This window comes from Aulonocara stuartgranti (genome assembly GCF_965226115.1).
Source record: "Aulonocara stuartgranti genome assembly, chromosome: 4".
In the NCBI taxonomy this organism is placed as follows: Eukaryota; Metazoa; Chordata; class Actinopteri; order Cichliformes; family Cichlidae; genus Aulonocara; species Aulonocara stuartgranti.
In genome coordinates, this window is record NC_138942.1 from 17,610,581 (window position 1) to 17,628,518 (window position 17,938).

The following is a 17,938-nucleotide window of genomic DNA, read 5'->3' on the forward strand; positions in this document are numbered from 1 at the left end:
ACCAGATTTTTAAGAGACAACTGCATCATTGCTATGCTGGCAAGTAAAGCAAATTTATCAGCTATTTACAGCCACATGCAATCCTCTTCATGCAGCTTGTTTTTCAATGAAAGTTCAATGGTTCATTCAGATGTTTGTCTGACCTTCTCAGAGTCCTAAATGCCTCTTCTATTCAGCTGCATGAGACTGAATCACTGTCATCTTGAATAAACTATGAGCCACTTCAGCCTTGGAGGATCCACATTGTTTGACAAAGAAATAAATCAGCAGGAATCACACTGATGGCAGAGCTCTATAGATCAAAATGTTGAAAAGCTGCTGCACTCTCACTCACAGCGATACCACCTGGACATATGAAGCAATTTTTAAGAATATATATATCAAGAGTCACCCGGCTGATTCAGTCTGTGAGCAAAGGAGATGAATTGGTGATGCTAAATAAAGCTGCCCATATTTTCTTCCTCATTTCCAAAAGGCTATGTATTTTGTCAAATGTGTTGTAGCTGCTATTACTGCACAATACACCATATATGGAATATCTGCATCATGTGTGCTGGTGGATACACAGTGAGATACTCCACATTTAGCTTCGCATCCAAAATGAAAACTGCATTACTCATTTATAGGTGTAATCACACTGGTGTTGGTTCATTTTAATCTAATTAGGGGAGTTATCTTCAGATGTTAATATCTGATGTTGCTGTACAGCAGCTAAACCAACCCTTTGTAATTTCAGTCTAATTTCATTTTTCTTCAACCCATGCTCACAATTAACTCACAATTCACCATCCCAAATCCCCTTAGCTAAACCTTGCCCCATAAATCGATGGTCAAAGCTTTTGCTGGAACAAGACAAAAACGTGAGGGTGGTGCCACCGAGGCGAACGTGCGTTGTATCCAATCCCATCGTTTTATAGAAGAATATTAACATGACCTTCATAGAAATGGCCTTGGGGCATGGGTAATCTAATTTAGCTTGAGTAATGTTGCCTGTCATTAGGAAATGAATACAGTTGGGTCCCTCTGAAGGCTGTGCAATCTAGTCTGGTATGGGTAAAATTAGCCACCAATTAAGGTTGTTTTTCATCCCGGAATAAAAACTCTAACAAGGAAGCTGGCTGCCATAATTGAAGTTAATCACTGCTGAGCTCAGACGTGGCAGTCCTGATTTCAGGAGAGGTGCTTTTGTACGTTTCGTTACTGTCATTGCACATTTCCAGCACTGACGGCTCACATGTGATACTCCCGGTAATGCTGATAACAATCCATCGAGTGGCACTCACAAGTGAGTCAGAGCTGCCTTCTTGCCAGATGCTGTCATCTCTTTTCAGTGTCTCTCCCCGCCGGTCGACTGGCATGGGGTGATCCCTCCAGTATGACACGGCTGTTGCTTAGAGACTGCGCCGCTGTGAGGTGTTTGGTCTCTCCACAGTCACCGGGGGATCGCGAGCAAATGAAGCAGGTCAGAGGGCCACGCTGCAAGACAGGAAGCACCAAAAGACACTATTATTACACAGTTAGAGACAAGTGGCTGCTCTCACAGACTTGACGAGCGACTGGCCCTTTGGGAGAAAAAGCAGTTTTCGCTGCAGGTGAGATGCGATAATGAACACAACTGTTTTTCATCTCCTCTGGCCCCCCACAGTGGGTGTTCTTTATTTAAGACAGATAGGAGATGATTTATCTTTTATGATCAATTTCTAGGTTGAGTTAGTTACTGATGGCTACAAAACACTCTGATCCTCACACATTAAGTTCATTTCTAAGAAGATGAGATATCAGACTGGTGTGCCAGTATTATATCCTTCATCCTCTCAAGCGACTTTCCCCTGACTTTTTCTTTTTTGTGTGCTCTTGGTTTAATGTTTTGCCTTTCAGTGGTTTAATAGCGCAGAGCTGTGTGAGTGTTGCAGGACAGAAAATGGGCCAGAGTCCTGTCTAATGTGGGTCACAGTGGTTTATTAAAAGCATGTCCATTTATTCAAGCCTTTCATAGGAAAATGGTTGATTGTGCCTTTGAAGTGCATCAGGCTTTACCAGATTTTTCCCCCATCTTCAAACAGTGTCATATTTTGTTTTTTGGTTACACCTCTAAAAGCATTTTGTATAAAATCAGATTTGGGGTATGATGAAAACACTTCTGTGTGCAGCTTTCCAAAGACACCTGTAGGATTTCAGTCTTTACACACACACACACACACACACACACACGTGTGTTAAATAACACTCTTCTGTCAGTCGAATAAACCCCAAATTTTAGAGGCTTCTTTTGTGTTTTTCTGTATCTGGATCAGCTGCTGGCATCAGGTGGGACCCTTGGGTCAAACCTTGACTTCTGATTGGCTAAATAAGTAGATCAGCTTATTCAGAAGACAACTAATAGAGGACATCTTTGCCTCGGGAGTCCCCTGGCACAGAGAGCCTGAGACAATTGAGCTGGAAATGGATTGGACTGAATAAGAATATGACAGAGAGATGGGAGAGTGAATGTTCTGGATAAATGATGGATTGATCTGTATTTGGCATATCAGTGAAATATTGAAAAGCACTGTCAACATTTGCTAGAGATTTTTACTGTATCATCTTTGATGTTGCAGTCAAACTGCAAAAGTACAGATGATCAACAGACTGTAGCAAAACTTAAACTGAAAGCATCTGATCTTAACCCACTTGGTGGGTAGTGTTTAGTGTACAGGTGTCAGCTCTATCAGGTACATCGTCTACTTATATTTGAATGGCCTCAGCTCACTAAAGGCGACAAGGGAGGGAGAGGAAGAGAGGAGCGAGGTAGAAACTAGGGCACTGTTATCTGGCCCCTTTTTACCAACCACCAGGCAGAAAGCAGAGAATGAGAAAGAAAGAGCCTTGGAGAGAAGGAGAGGACACCAGCAGTGAAGTGAAGCTTTAGTCTGGACGTGGGAACCTCCAGAGTCAACATCTGACACCAAGGACCTGAAGAAAAACAGCACAAAGACAACCTTGACTGACTCGCACACTCGCAGGGACGTGCAAACCTGCGTCATTGGCTCGGAAAAGACCACAAACATGTTCGAGGAGCAGGCGACCAAGGTCAAAATCACATCCGTGGTGATCGTCGTCGGCATGTCAGCAATGCTGGCGGCGGTGGTGACTGACCACTGGGCTGTGCTCAGCCCCCGGGTGGAGAAGCTCAACGCCACCTGCGAGGCGGCCCACTTTGGCCTCTGGAGGCTCTGCAAGAAGAGCATCTTCATCGTGGAAGAGGACCCTCAGGGCAAAGGCTGCGGGCCAATCAGCTTACCTGGAGGTAAGTTGAGGTCAAGGTGATCTTCATGTCTTATTTATCTTTAATTTAATCTGATTTGTGGATTTGTTGTGTGGTAGCTGATGGAAAGCTTTCCTGGCTTGAGTTTTCAGGAGTTATAGTGAGAAGATGAAAACTTTGTGACATGTGGATTGGAGTTGGTGAATAATAATTAGAGCTCTATAAAACCATATAATTGAATAGATAAAATACCAAGAAAAAAATTCATTCCTCCTAAAACTATTTTTAGGAGGAACTGGAAACAAACCCATTCTCTAAACGTGTGAGGCTCAAGTGTCAGTGTGAGCCTGCAGCAGTGCTGGTCAGCTTTTTTTTTTCCATCTGTGCAGCTGTCCCTTTCTCTATTTTCTCCTTTCACACGCATACAATGCCACATGCCAGCACATATGTTGGCACGTGCTGGCATGTGTGCATGCATTCACACAAACTCACACACACACACGGACATGTGCTTGGACTGAATGTTTAACAGCTCTATGACCAGCTTCCCAGCGAACCATTATTATCTTCCTCAGAGGAAGTCACTGAACAGACTGCCAATTAAGCACATTCCAACGGCTGAAGTCAAGTTCGCAACGGAAGTGCGAATGGAGTTTTTATTTTATTTTTTTGCCGTACTTCACAGTTAACACGACTTTGTTGATTTTGTTCCGTTCGGGCTCTTCAACCTTCAGAGTACAAAGAGAAATAAAAGTCAGTTTATCTCACAGCCTTTTCCTCTAATTTCCCTGCTGTTTCTCAGAAAACAGCATAGTCTTACATCATTTGTCAAAATACAGTCTGACTCTTTCTATATTAAAATGAAAGCTCGGATGCTTTTTAACTGATACCTCTTTTGTCTTGTCTGACTCATAGTGTCAAAACAGATTTGCAACTGGCTTTGATCAAAATAGACATATAACTGTCTAGAGAGCCATTTTTAAGGATTTTTTTCTGATGCCGCTGATAAACAGCGTTTTGAAGGATGCTTAAATTCACTCAGCTGTGGAAAGAACTCCATTAATTGCAAGCTGTTAAAAAAAAGAAAGCAAAAGTACAAGAGAGCCAAAGATGGTGCAAAATCTGTCAAAAAGTCAGGTAATTTTCAAAGTCATTTTAGAAGTCCTTTTGGATACTTGCATAACATTTCATACTGTAACTCTGAAAATAAGTCAAAAACACAAGTCAAGCTTTTATTTAAGACTCTTTTTCCACCAAAAAAAAAAAGTCTTTAATTAGAAACTCTCTCTGAACAGAGCCAGCCCTGGGGGTAAAGAGTGTCTCTCCCTGGCCTCTGGCTATGTGTGCGTGCCTCGCAGCTTAACTGAAAGATTTCGCTCTGACTCTGTCATTGACTTTGCCTCCGGCTTCAGCACCTCAGGATCAGCGCAGGCCTTAATGAAGTGTGGCTTCCCGCTCCAGCTCATGAGTTAGAGTACACCTGGGAGACTCAGGAGGAATGAAGAAGACTTGGGGGGGAAAGAAACAGACGATTGCTTGGGCGTGTAAAGGCAGGAATGCCCATGTGGAGAGAGCGAGACTGGGTGCTCTTTTAGAGAGTCTGAAGATGGAGGAGAGAGATGGGACTTTCTGTCAGGAAAGATGATGCTGCACCTTATTTTACTGCATGTATCTCATGCAAATTGAGGTGGAGGCAAAAGGCAGGTGGAAAAGAAGTGTGACAGCTACCTGTCATAAAAATCTGAACACCTTGCAAAAACAGTCACAGATACATTTTTGTGTTTTAAGACCTTTGCTGGGGATTTGTTTTCGTCGTGGACAAGTCAGTCACCTGTGGAATGCATGAAGGGCAGCATGTAGTATGACAAATGATCCAGTCACAACCATCACAGCCTGACAGAAGCACTAAAACAGTGTCGGAATATTTGTGCGAAATCTCAAGTGCTTCTCTGGCGCCACACCAAGAGTTCAGCTTAGCCTTAAGTTTGTTTCCATTTCTCCGGGTCTGCAGTGAGAAACAAAAAAAATATACCAGCTGTTTTGTCAGACACCCCTTGGCTACATTCCCACAACCACCATGATGCTTTCACATCTGGGTAATGAGAGAAAATGAGTCACTCTTATATCAACTGAAAAGATTAAGAGATTTTGGTGTGTGGTTGCCCTAGCATTTTACTCCCACGACAGGCTGAATAGTTTTGGTTACACAAGCCCATCTCTTCTCATTTGTGACCCTGTTGCTCTCTGTAGGCATGGCGGTGCTTCTCTAGTTCTAGCTTCCTTTTATGCACTGTAATCCAAAGACGTCGCAGGGCAAGACGCTGATTGGTCAGCCTATTTTGTGCTTTGTGTCACTGAACATCCTTACCAGGCTGACTGACCCGCTCCAGTGCCCAGGAAAAGGTGTCAAAACGCATCCTCTGAGATGCTTTTCTCCACTTCCATCCACCAGATCAGTCTGCCAGGTCTGCGCAGTTTGACATGAGGCGAGAGAGGACTGCGGAAGAAACAGCCGTCCTCTGCCTTCAGAGGTCTTCTTGTTTCTTGATGGAGTGCTATGAGGCTGAGCGGTGAGGGTTTAGGTAGAGCGCACATTGTATGTGCCTAAAATACTCGAGTGTCTTTTTTTTTTTTTTACATAAGGGGGCTTTTGTTTGAATTTAAAAAGCCAGGCAACAAAACCGTGCAACTAGGTCTGCCTTGAAAAGTAAAATTGACTGTTCTAATTGATTGCAGACAACAGCTAAAATCCAATTAGTGTGGCTGGCCATGCAGTTCTAATTAATTACTTTGATAGTTTAGGATTTATTAGTCCAGGCGACAAATATGACACCAAAATATGTGGAATATGTACAAGCATGCCAGATTCTGAAGACAAGCAAAAGCAAGCAGAGGGGCTGACTGGCTAACACCTGTGTTACCTTATCTGCTTCTAAATTTAATGTGTCAAGCATAAAAAGAAGAAAAAAAACAGGTTGCTCATGAGTGCACTATAACAGATTACATCCTTGATGAAGAGTATACCCAAGCAAGCAGCAGTTATTGGACTTAATAACACAGATTTGCATTTTCCCCAAACAGAGGGGGAGTCAGTCGTCATGAGGAGCGTACACAAACCCCTTTTTTCATATAGACACAATTACACAGCTTTTGCGAAAGGGGTTGCGTAACAGCGGCAGCAAAGCAGTGAACCCAAATGACTTTTGAAATTAGCTTCCCACAAATGACGCATGACAGCTTGAGTGCTGTAAAAACCAAACAAACCCTTTATGGATCGCATCATGCAGCTCGGCTGGGAAATCAAGAGCACAAATGGTGCTTTTGTGCGCACGTATGTGTTCCTTCACATATGTGCTCAGAGAAGCGAGGGAGAAGAGTTCATTATCAATGATGTTTTAGTGCTTCCAAGTAGAGCAGGACGATATGGCCAAAAATATTTATCACGATATATATTTGAAAATTTGCGATAACGATATAACCGACGGTATAATTGATGCGAGACAAAATACAACTCCACAACATTACTAGCGCAAAAAGACAACCTTCCATTTATTTTCACTTAAACAAGAAGCTGGTTTTTATGTACATTAAAGCTTTATAAAAATGTAACAGTGCAAATGCAAATTCCTTGCTGAAAGTTTAACCAAAAGGCATTTCCAGTAGAAATGGGCTGACATATCCTGAGCATAACCATGTATAATATCCACTGAAGTTAAAAAGAGGTGCTTTGCAACATTAAACTGCAGTGTGCAGTACGCATTTTTCGGACCATAAGGTGCACGGGATTATAAGGCACATTAAGCGAAACAAAGCAGTCAGATAAATCAAACTTTATTAAACTCATTCTTCTTGCTTCCTCCACTTCTGTACCATTGATTCATTAATGTTGAATTCTCTGGCAGCTGCTCTATTCCCATGTTGTTGCAGTATATTAATGACTAACCTCGTATTGTGGATGGATTATCTCAGTTGTTCTCCTGACTGAAGTTTGGTCTGTTTACAGTATCCTGCCATGCGATTGCATTTGTCTCTAACCATGAAGAACCTTCACGTTAACTTTTATAAGTGGAAAAGTGTTAGTGTTCGTCCTCCAGCTTCACTGTTTATGTTATGCTAACATAGCTGTGTCACTAGCGATCACGTAGCACATCATTATATACCAGCTAGCCCAACTTCAGTAACCCTACAAACGTCACTGCTGTTTAGTTTCCTATCTTCATTTATGTTGGAAGTGATAGCAGAGCTGTACGTTTGATTTTTTTCAGAAATCTCTCAGTCAGAACATGCTATATCATGCTTAGGTAACTAGCGAAACTAGCGAGCTAACTTCCGCTAGCTTCCTGCTAACTTCTAACTCCGTTAAATGTAATAACTTTTGTTTTCATGGATGCCTGGAAGTTAAACTTTATAGTTACACCTGGTAAAGCAGCAATGCTGATCGTTTTATTAAAGATGAAAGAATTTAGACAGTTTTTAACTCTAAGTGATGCTGCAGTGTTGTTTGACCTGAAGCATACGGAGTTTAGGACCCAGATTACTCCCAGATTTAAGAGCATCTTAGTCCGACAAATATGACAATAACAACGGCCGCTTGCATGTTCTGCAAAAAAATGTGCTTTGTTGTGTATCTGACGGACAAACACCAAACCAGTTCCACATCACGGAAGTTGCACCATTTTTACAAACCAATTCTGGTTCATCTGTTTCACTCAACAATCGGCCATGTGCGTATGAAAACAAAGGCACTGCGCATGCGCGTTTTACTCCCATTCTATCGCGATATTTCATTTTCCTATCGTTGCCTAACATTATACCGGTATTACCGTGAACGGTATAATATGGCCCAGCCCTACTTCCAAGAGGTCAACCATCATGGTGTTTTTTTGGAGCTCCAAAAAACACCTTCAAGTATAAAAGCTTGCCTCTGACACAGTGCCTTTCAAATGCCCTCGATTCATAGACACAGTAGAACCAACATCCCCTTGAGCCACCCTTTTCTCTTTCTTTCCAACCACGCTCTGAGCGCAGAGCCCAAAACTGCGGAGGTGTGTCGCTGGAATTTGGTATTCAGAAAACAACTCACAGCTTCAAAATTTCAGATGAATCATTCCACGATATGTAAATTAGAAATATATAAAAAGAAATTACAGAGCTCAGGGCTGGTGTCGCTTGCAGGATGAGCAGAGGACTAAGAAACTTTACTGTTTTAAATTTCATAATAAAGGTCAGGACACACACAGGAGACATGAGGGTAGTGAGGACTCTCCTGTGCTGTTTTGTCCCAGATACTGGTGCTCAGGTAGAATAGCCATTCAAATACCACCATGATACATCCCATTCACATTGACCCAGAACTACCCGGTCGCTCTGTTTAGCTAGAAAACCAGAACAGTTTCCTAATTACCTAATATTATGTTTTCTTTGACAATCCTGCAGCAAATTCTGTACAATCTTCTAGATTATTATGTTTAAAAACATAGAAGCAATTCTGTTTAACCGTAGTGCAAAAACCACAGGAATGCTTAACTGGGGGAAGACTGAAAGGAAGAGCTAAGGTGGAAGAAAGAAACGGGCATAGTGACAGGTAGAGCGAGGAGGATGAAGAGTAAGGAATGGGTAAATTGGAAGCTGAACATCAAAGATAGAAGGTGGCAGCAGCAGAGTTTAATGGAAAGAGGTGAAACTAAAATGACAGGCGATAGCTCGTCCTAATCACTCTCCCCTGGAACTAAATCTCCACATTACCCTGACTGCAAGGTCGATGATACGCACCCAGATGTTCTCTTCTTCTGTGAATGCTCACTGTTTAGATTAACCATCGTGCTTGATTTGGTTTTTTTTTTAACTATTTGTGGGCAGCGTGCTTTTGCTAAAATTCAAAATGTTAATGTTTGTGCTGGATTGCAATCATACTAACAACAGGGTAACCGTAACTTGGCAACAGAAGTTACAATTTTTTGGCACGCACAAAGCAGCAGTGCGGTTAAATTGTTTTGATGAATCACGTATGCATATCTCCACGATGCCGGCGGCTTTTGACACCTCGGATAGAAAATGTGTTGAGCTGCCCGCCCTGTCTTCTGTCTGTTTTAAGCAATGAGGAAAAGAGAGATTTATTCTCTGGACTTTTCATCTTCTAACACTTTGAGTTTTTCTAGTTATGTGGTATGATCTTTTTTTTTCGTTCAATGAATCAGCAAATCACATAATGTAACAAAAATGATTATGTGGAGACTGGCATGCTACTTTTGCAACAACAACAAAAAATCTGAGGCTCTGATTTAACTTTGAAGCTACAAACAAGTTCTGTTAAAGCTTTTACATTATAAAAAATGCAGTTGAAAGATCATAATGTGAAATATCTGTTAGGTACTAGGTATACAAGTCATAATGATGACTTAGTTTGTTAACCATCAACCTGTATTTTTCCAGATTTATTGCACATACATCTGTGTATTATTTTTAAAATACATAAATCCCACTTATAGTTGTGTGCTACAGTGTGTTTCATAAACTTTCACTCCCCAAGGGTTACTGGAATTAGATTAAATTTTAATTGAAAGTGTCGTAACATTGTGCGTAGCTACAGCTCCATTAACAATGAGGCTCTATTATTTCCATGCTTTCCACAGAGGTCATCAGCTTGTTAGAATGGAGACTGAGCACTGTTAAATCCTGCCCACACTGGAGGGAAAAACAATACATTGCTCTTTAATGACTTTGTATTGTCACCATTTGTGTTCCATCTAGATTGTTAAGCTATTTCTCCAAGCTGTCTTGCTCATGTAAAAGCAGCATCGTGACTATATACTTTACAGTCTATAGGGTTTGCAGAATCTGGCCCAAAGCAGAGAAAGTATCCAGCGTTCTCAAGTCTATTTATTATGTTGAAATGGAGTGGCTGTGTCATTATGACCATTTCACAATAAACAAAATATCAGTTTAATGCATTAGATGAATGTAGACAGCTAGGTGTGATCAAGCATCTACTGAACTTTGCTTTTGAACCGGGTTCAACCTGACTCGCTGTGTTTGTATGATGAGATGTTTTAGATCTCTAATCAACACTTAATTATTGGAAGTATCTGTCTGAATTCAAGTCTGCAACAGCCTGAAAACACAACACAGGCTATAAAAATGTCTGCGAATGTCTGGCGCTTAGGGGGCAGCAGTTGGACAATATTCAACTTTGTTTTTTTGACGAGCAGCTAGTGACAGCTAATAGAAGAAAACAGACTGAAATCAAAGACTTACTTAAAAGTGCAGCAAATTTCAGGGGATAAATCACTGTTATCCACATAAACTGCAAACAGACGGGGAAGCTTCAGAGGACTAGCAACAACCATTTTTTATGACTTTCAACATTGAAACTCTCAATCAGGATAAAACAATTAAAGAGCGGTTTTGTCTTTTGGAGCTTCTTTGCGTAATTCTAAGGGTCTTTTATTTGTCTTATCTTTGTGTGGAAGGCAGATAATGGTCTTCAGAGAGACAGGAGAAAATCTCACAGCCACACAAACACATATTAAGTCAGATTAGATTAGCCTCAGAGATAAAAACGCTTAATGAGAGATGACCGATAAAAAGAATTTATTGTGTATTATATAATATATTGTTTTAATAATATCTGTATAATGTCTGTGCTGCTCTTTGACCTCGGCCCCACCTCCAGCCTCACACACACACACCCATGCACACGCTCACACATACGAGCACAGTCCCTTTGATATGCTTTTACATGTGCAAATAGCATTCAGGCTAGCCAAGACCTGCAGCAGCCTGTTGCTAGGTTACCTCTTTAGTGATTCTTTCTCATCCCGAGTAACAAACAGCCCCACTGTTGCCTGGTACACACACGTAGTACATGCACACACACACGCAGACATATAGGCAGACACCGGCACACAAACATTGTCCATCTCTGTGTAGACAGAGAAAGCACCTGTCTGCTTTATGGGTTTAATCTCAGCGAGAAGGGAACGAAGGGACACTCGCTTGGCCTTTAAGGTCCACTCCACCTCTCGCTCTCAGCCAAGCTGCCTTCAGAGGCAACAAATAGATAAATGTGTGGGAAATGACTGCACCCAGGAATCATTTTTCTACAGCTATGAGGTTATTTTGAAGATTGTGGTCAAAGGAGCAGAGTTTGGGCAAGCAAAGTGCAGAGATGCATCATTCCCTTGTAGAAATCGGTGTGAACTCATTTCAGAGGAATACAGCCAACAGGGGAGACAGTGAAGGATTTAAGTATAAACTTTATTCTAAGATGATGGCACGCCACAGAACACTGCTATGACTTGGAGGGGGTGTTGAGCACACTGGGATCATAAAGCCAAAGAGGAACTTCAGCCATTATCATTGTTGATTTTTTAAGTGTTGTGAGTATTAAGGACGCCACAGAACCGTGCAGCAGAGAATATTTGACGCCAACCTTTTTGTAGTGGTCACCATCAAACGACATGGAGGGCTGTTTCTTATTTATACATCTAAGTTTGTTTGTTTGTTTTTGAATTGTTTTCATATGTCCTTAATCGACCACTTAGCATTAATTTGGAGAATGCTAGCATTTTACAGTCTAAATTAGCTTACCTGTAAAAGAAAGAAGCAAACTTGGGACTACTTTCTTTTTATTTAATTTACATAAATTCACCAGCCACCTTATAAGGTATGCCTAGCTGGTACCAGGTTGGACCTCGTTTTGACTTCATTGCTGCCTTAATTCTTCATGCCATAGATTCAATAAGGTCCTGGAAACATTCCTCAGAGATTTTGTCCGTATTGACATTATTGCATCACACAGTTGTTGCAGATTTGTCTGCAGCACATCCATGATCCAAATCTCCTGTTCTACCACATCCCAAAGATGCACAATTGGACTGAAATCTGGTGACTGTGGAGTCATTGTCATGTTCAGGAAATCAGTTTGAGATGATCTGAGTGATTCAATATCCTCCTGGAAGCAGCCATTAAAAGGTGGGTACACTGTGGTCATAAATGGGTGGACACCCATATGGAAAAGAAAAAGAAAAATCTTGACTTGCATCAGATGTGGCCTACTTCATGTAAGGCTTATATGATTTATTCATAAAAGGGGCCACTTTCTCATTACTTTCATATACTGTTTTAGTAAGTATCCAAAACATACAAGTTTCATTTATATAATTTTTCCAAGGGATCTTATATCTGTTTTCACTCTTGTATGCTTTTCATACAAGTTTCACACAAGACAGATACAAACTTTATAGGATTTATATATATAACTTTTCCATATGGGCATGGTCAGCAAGAATACTCAGGTGGGCTGTGGTGTTTAAATACTGCGAAGTTGGTACTAAGGGACCGAAGGTGCGCCAAGAAATTAATCAGAAACTGAATTCTTTATTAATCCGGAAGGAAATTATGTGGTCACAGCTGCTCCAAGACAGTAAGAACACAAGTTAAAGTATCAGCTCTTACTTTCTTTCTCTTTCCCCCACTTCACTACACCACCAGCAGCAGTTTGAAACTTTGAACTAAGGCAGGAAGGCTCCATGCTTTCATGGTGTTTATGTCAGATTCTGACTTGACCATTTGAATTTCGGGGGAGAAACCGAGACTCATCGGACCAGACAAAGTTTTTCCAATCTTCTATTCTCCAGTTTTGATGAGCCCATATAAATTGTCTACTGTAGTCTATTTGCGTCATGGCTCAATGTGTTGTGTGGTCAGAGTGCTCTTCTGCATACCTTGTTTGTAACAAGTTTCTTTGACCTCTGGCATCGATGAGACATTTTCACCCAGGGCACTGGATATATTCTCTTTTTTGGACATTCTCTGCGAATCATAGAAATGGTTGTGTGAGAAAATGCCAGTAGACCAGCCCATCTGTTCCTTCGATTTCCTTTTTATTCCTATTCAGTTTGAGCTTTAGTATGTTTTCTTGACAATATGTACATGCCTAAAAGCCTAACAGCATTTTATTTGCAATATATATCAGATTTTCCACTCACCCTGTGGGCAATCTTAATCCTTCAAACACGGGTCTTTTGCCAGAGGCATGAGAGTTTAAGGGTCCTGCACAGCATCTTTGCTGTTCCTAGGACTGTGCTCTACTGGACAGAGATCTCAGATGTCGTTTGTGGGATCTGATGGAACCACTCACCCTTGGCACTTGGCACTTCTCAGACTTTACATCTTCCTTTTTTCTGATGTTGCTATGATTCGTTATAGCTACATCTGTCACTATGACCTTCTTCCTCTGCTTGTCGACTACTACTATGCACACTTGGTTAGCCATCATCAGCTTGATCATCTGTATCTGGATCCATCTGCATCTAGAAGTCCCACAGGATCTTCATTCTCAACCTCCCTTGTGGGCTGCCACTTTACATATAGCCACACACAGAGTTTAGATGTTTAGATGTTCATTGTCACAACAGTATTACAAAAAGAAACATTTGCTATTGTGAGCACACAGTGCTCACAATAGTCTTATGCACCATTTAATGTAGTGTATCAGTCATAACTGTAAAATGTCAGTCAGTAATGTTACCTTGCTACCAGATCTATGTAGGTGGAAGCTGTTCAGCTTTGTCAGTGTGATCAATCGGCAGCTCTGGTGTGGACTGGAGTCGTTAGAGCATCCCACAGACTGTACTGTGAAAATTGCCATCCTTCACAGCAAAGGGACATAAAGATTTAAGTCCAGAATACTGCTCGTTAGAAGTAATAAATCAAGAACATTGTATATGAACACAAAACACAGATTTATATTAACAATAATTAACTTCCAAAAAAGTTACAAGTTACAGTATAGTATGATTATCAGGTGTTTCATGCGTGTGAAATTAGTTCTAGATACATAAGGCATGAGTTTCATAAAGTCTATTGATAGAATAATAGCTGATAAATAAGGTAGTTTAAAGCACAGCATGGACAAAAACTAGGTTTAGGTTAGTAGAAATGCAACAAACCACAATCCCTGTTTAGTTTGTCATAGTTTTGTATATGTATGTGCGCGTGTGCGTGTGTGGGGACCAAAATCTGACATTTACTATACTGGTGGGGAGTTTCTGCACCGTGGGGACCAAAATCCAGGTCCCCTCGGGGTTGAAAGCAATTTTCACACTCAAAATGTGGTTTTAGTGTCAGGGTTACAATTAGGTTATGGTTAGGTTTAGGGTAAGGGTCAGGGTTAGGCATTCATTTTGGATGGTTAGGGTTAGGGGCTAGGGAAAGCATTATGTCAATGGGATGTCCCCACGAGGATAGCAAACCAGACGTGTGTGTGTGTGTGTATGTGTATGTGTGTGTGTGTGTGTGTGTGTGTAATTAATTCATATGGTTTTCTAACAGACTACAAGGATTCAGTCAGCACTATTGTCTCACCCTCCTGTTTCATCTCCCCTCTTTTCCCCATCCTTTCTTACTCTGCAGCAAAAAACTGCTCCTACTTCAAACACTTTACGTCGGGGGAGGAAGCTGAAGTTTTTGAAGTCAAGACCCAGAAAGGTGGGTGTTTCCTCAAAGCCACACAGGCTACATGTGTTACAACAGCATCCAGCTCTGAAAAAAACAGGCAGAACGCTGTGGTTTGCCTTTTGATTTTCCATATAATAAGATAAAGCTTTAACATAAATACAATGCACACCATTTCTCTCAGAAATCAGATGAGAAATGAATCTTCTACAGCCTCAGATTTGATCTTTTTATCCCTTTTGTATTTTCAAAGTAAATGTGATTCAGTGAAAAAGCGACTCTCTTATGATGACAAGCTGATGCTTTTAACTTCAGGTAGAGAGAAAGACACACTGCACACAGACATAAAGATATACATTTAGAGAACACTGCTTTAGATAAACGTTATAGGTACGCTCCACGGGTACAGTATATGTATATATGCACTACACAGTATGCACTATATATTCTCAGTTTTTTAATTCAGGTGCTTTAGGTCCCATCTCCATAGGTGTATGAAATCAAGCATCTAGCCATGAAGTCAGCCTTTACAAACATCTATTAAAAAATGGGTCACTCTAAAAAGCACATTGAATTTCTCTCTTCCTAGATTTTCCATCACCAACTGAGTGCTGTGTTATATGGAAGTGTTTAGCCACAAATAGGCAAACCAGGGTTGCCATGGTGTGTATAAGTCACCGTTACTCTGCTGACTCAAAGACTGCAGAGTCACAAACCTCCTGCAGCCTTAACACTGGCAAAACTGTCTGCCAGGAGCTTCGTAGCAGGGGTTTGAATGGCTGAGCAGCTCCTGTAGGTGTAATTTGTAGCTTGCCAAGTACTTTTGTCCATATAGTGTAAAGACAGGGCAGGACATTTACAGTACCCTGTAAACACTAATGAAATTTGCTAATATCAAGAATATTTAAAAAAAAAATAGATGAATGGGAAAAACAAGAATTCATAGTTTTATCTTGTAGTAGAATAATACAAGATAAATATACTTTCATATGATAATAATATGTGCAGAAATACATGAAAAAATATATGTAAAATATTTATGGGTATAGTTGCTGCTTTATGTGTGGATTTTTATGGTGTATTGAGCCGTGTTTGACTTCTACAGATTCATGCTTTATTATGGTGCTTATATGACTCCATGTAAAGGCATTTATAATATGTTTCATACAAGTATGGCTGGAAACATCACTTACAACACTGAGACCAAAAAAACCCCAAATGCAATAAACAATATATATGATATTTTTTAAAGTCTAAAAAGAAATTATAACAGAAAACTTTACGTAGAATAAAATACAAGAAACAACATCAAATTCAGACTGTCTGAAAACACCTGTTCAGCAGTGAGGCACAAACAGGTAACTGTGTCTGAAATGTACAAACACTGGGATGCATTCACATACCTTCATACACACAGACAAAAGTCCTGAAAAACAACCTGCACTGGAAAGACGGAGTGTAAGGTTGTTTTACACTCGGTGTTATTCCCCAGCCAGGGTGCTGAAATGGAATAGGACGCTCCAAGGATCATTTGAGTCACAGCTGGAGTGTTACAGAGAAGAAAAGAATAGATTGTCTTTATCTGGAAAACAGACAAAATAAAAGAGGGCGGGAAGAGAGCGACAAGTTCTAATCATCTTGTTATAAGCCTTCAGTATCTTATCTGTCATGCAAGCGGCATTATTGCCAGTTTGGATAAATGGCTGTTGTTTTAAAAGTGGGGCTAATTTAAAGGCTAATTATCTGTGACACAACTCGGCTGAGCGCAATACTGAAACAATTATTATGTAAACGATACTGTAATCCTCCCCTTCTGTTCCTACCCACTGTCTCGGTTTTTAATCACCTCCACTTTCTCTTCTTCCCCTGCTCTCAAAGACGACCGTGTTTACTGTATTTTTCCCTCTCTTCGTTTCCCCTTTTCGTTCATCTACTTCTTACTAATTTCTACTAATTTTTTTCTTCTCTTTCTGCAGAGTACAATATCTCAGCAGCAGCCATTGCCATCTTCAGTCTGTTCTTCATGATCCTGGGCACCCTGTGTGTAATCTTCTCCTTTGGGAAAGGGCGGGACTATCTGCTCCGGCCTGCTGGGATGTTTTTTGCCTTTGCAGGTCAGCTATTACAGATGATTTTGCCTTGTATTTACAGCTCAATATGAGCTGTGTCATTGTCATTGTGTTGCACACCCTCTTCACTGGTGATAAATGTTACTTATGCAGAGTTAATAAAATTGTTTCATGTTTGTGAGAGACAGAGAGAGAGAGGTGTCAAATGCCGATAGAGTTGATGTTTCTCTGAGGTGACAATTTCAAATATCTAAGTGTTAAATTACCTATGATTGGTGTGAGCGCCGATCTGTTCCAAACTTAAAATAAAACTGACAATCTTCTAGTATAAACGAGAAACTGTGACAGCGTTTGACTGAACCGTCTTGACAACACAAATGGCATGAATGCAAATGAAGCATCTGCTTTTTCTGAAGCCGATTATAACCAGTTCTCTCTTTCTGGCATGCAGGCCTTTGCATCATCATCTCTGTCGAAGTAATGCGCCAGTCTGTGAAGCGCATGATCGCCAGTGATGAGACCATCTGGATTGAATACTACTACTCCTGGTCATTTACCTGCGCCTGTGCCTCCTTTACGCTGCTCATCCTCAGTGGAGTCGCCCTGCTCCTCATCTCCATGCCTCACATGCCACGTAACCCCTGGGAGACATGCATGGACGCTGAGCCTGACACCTTAGATTAGCCACAGGTGATGTAACAGCTATATCTTTAAAAAAAAAAAGAAAGAAAAAAACCCACACACTCTCACACACACAAACAACTGTAACTATAACCAACTTTACTCTGAAAGGAGATGTTTTCTCTTTCTGTTATTATTGCGATCAATTTTCCAAAGCATTAAAAGATTTTCTGCATCATTTCTCATGATCACATCCATTGGTTTCATTCAGTGTTTACCAAAATATTAACACAAAATATCAACACGTTGTAGAACAATTGGGACCAAGAACTGTTTAAAAGTTGGTAAGTTATATCTGAGATCTGAGACTGATTTGCCAAGACTCATCTTTATTCTGTATTTCTAAAAGCTCCTATTTTTCTTAAAATTCATATTTTCAAGTAACTATGACTTAGGTTACAGTACCAGAAAGAAGTAAATATCGTTGTGACAATAAATAAATCAATGATTGGCAAAAGCTGTGTGACATCTGAAGATTGGATTCCTT

At 40.6% G+C, this 17,938-nt stretch overlaps 1 protein-coding gene across 1 annotated transcript; it reads left to right on the forward strand.

Moving 5' to 3' along the window:
• Positions 1-3,045: 3,045 nt before the first annotated feature.
• On the forward strand, positions 3,046-17,454 carry LOC309704136 (voltage-dependent calcium channel gamma-1 subunit-like; the record flags this gene model as incomplete). Its single annotated transcript, XM_082529124.1, has 4 exons — positions 3,046-3,286; positions 14,660-14,734; positions 16,678-16,815; positions 17,222-17,454. 4 exons carry the CDS (start codon positions 3,046-3,048, stop codon positions 17,452-17,454), a joined length of 687 nt encoding a protein of 228 aa, XP_082385250.1.
• Between the last annotated feature and the right edge of the window lie 484 nt (positions 17,455-17,938).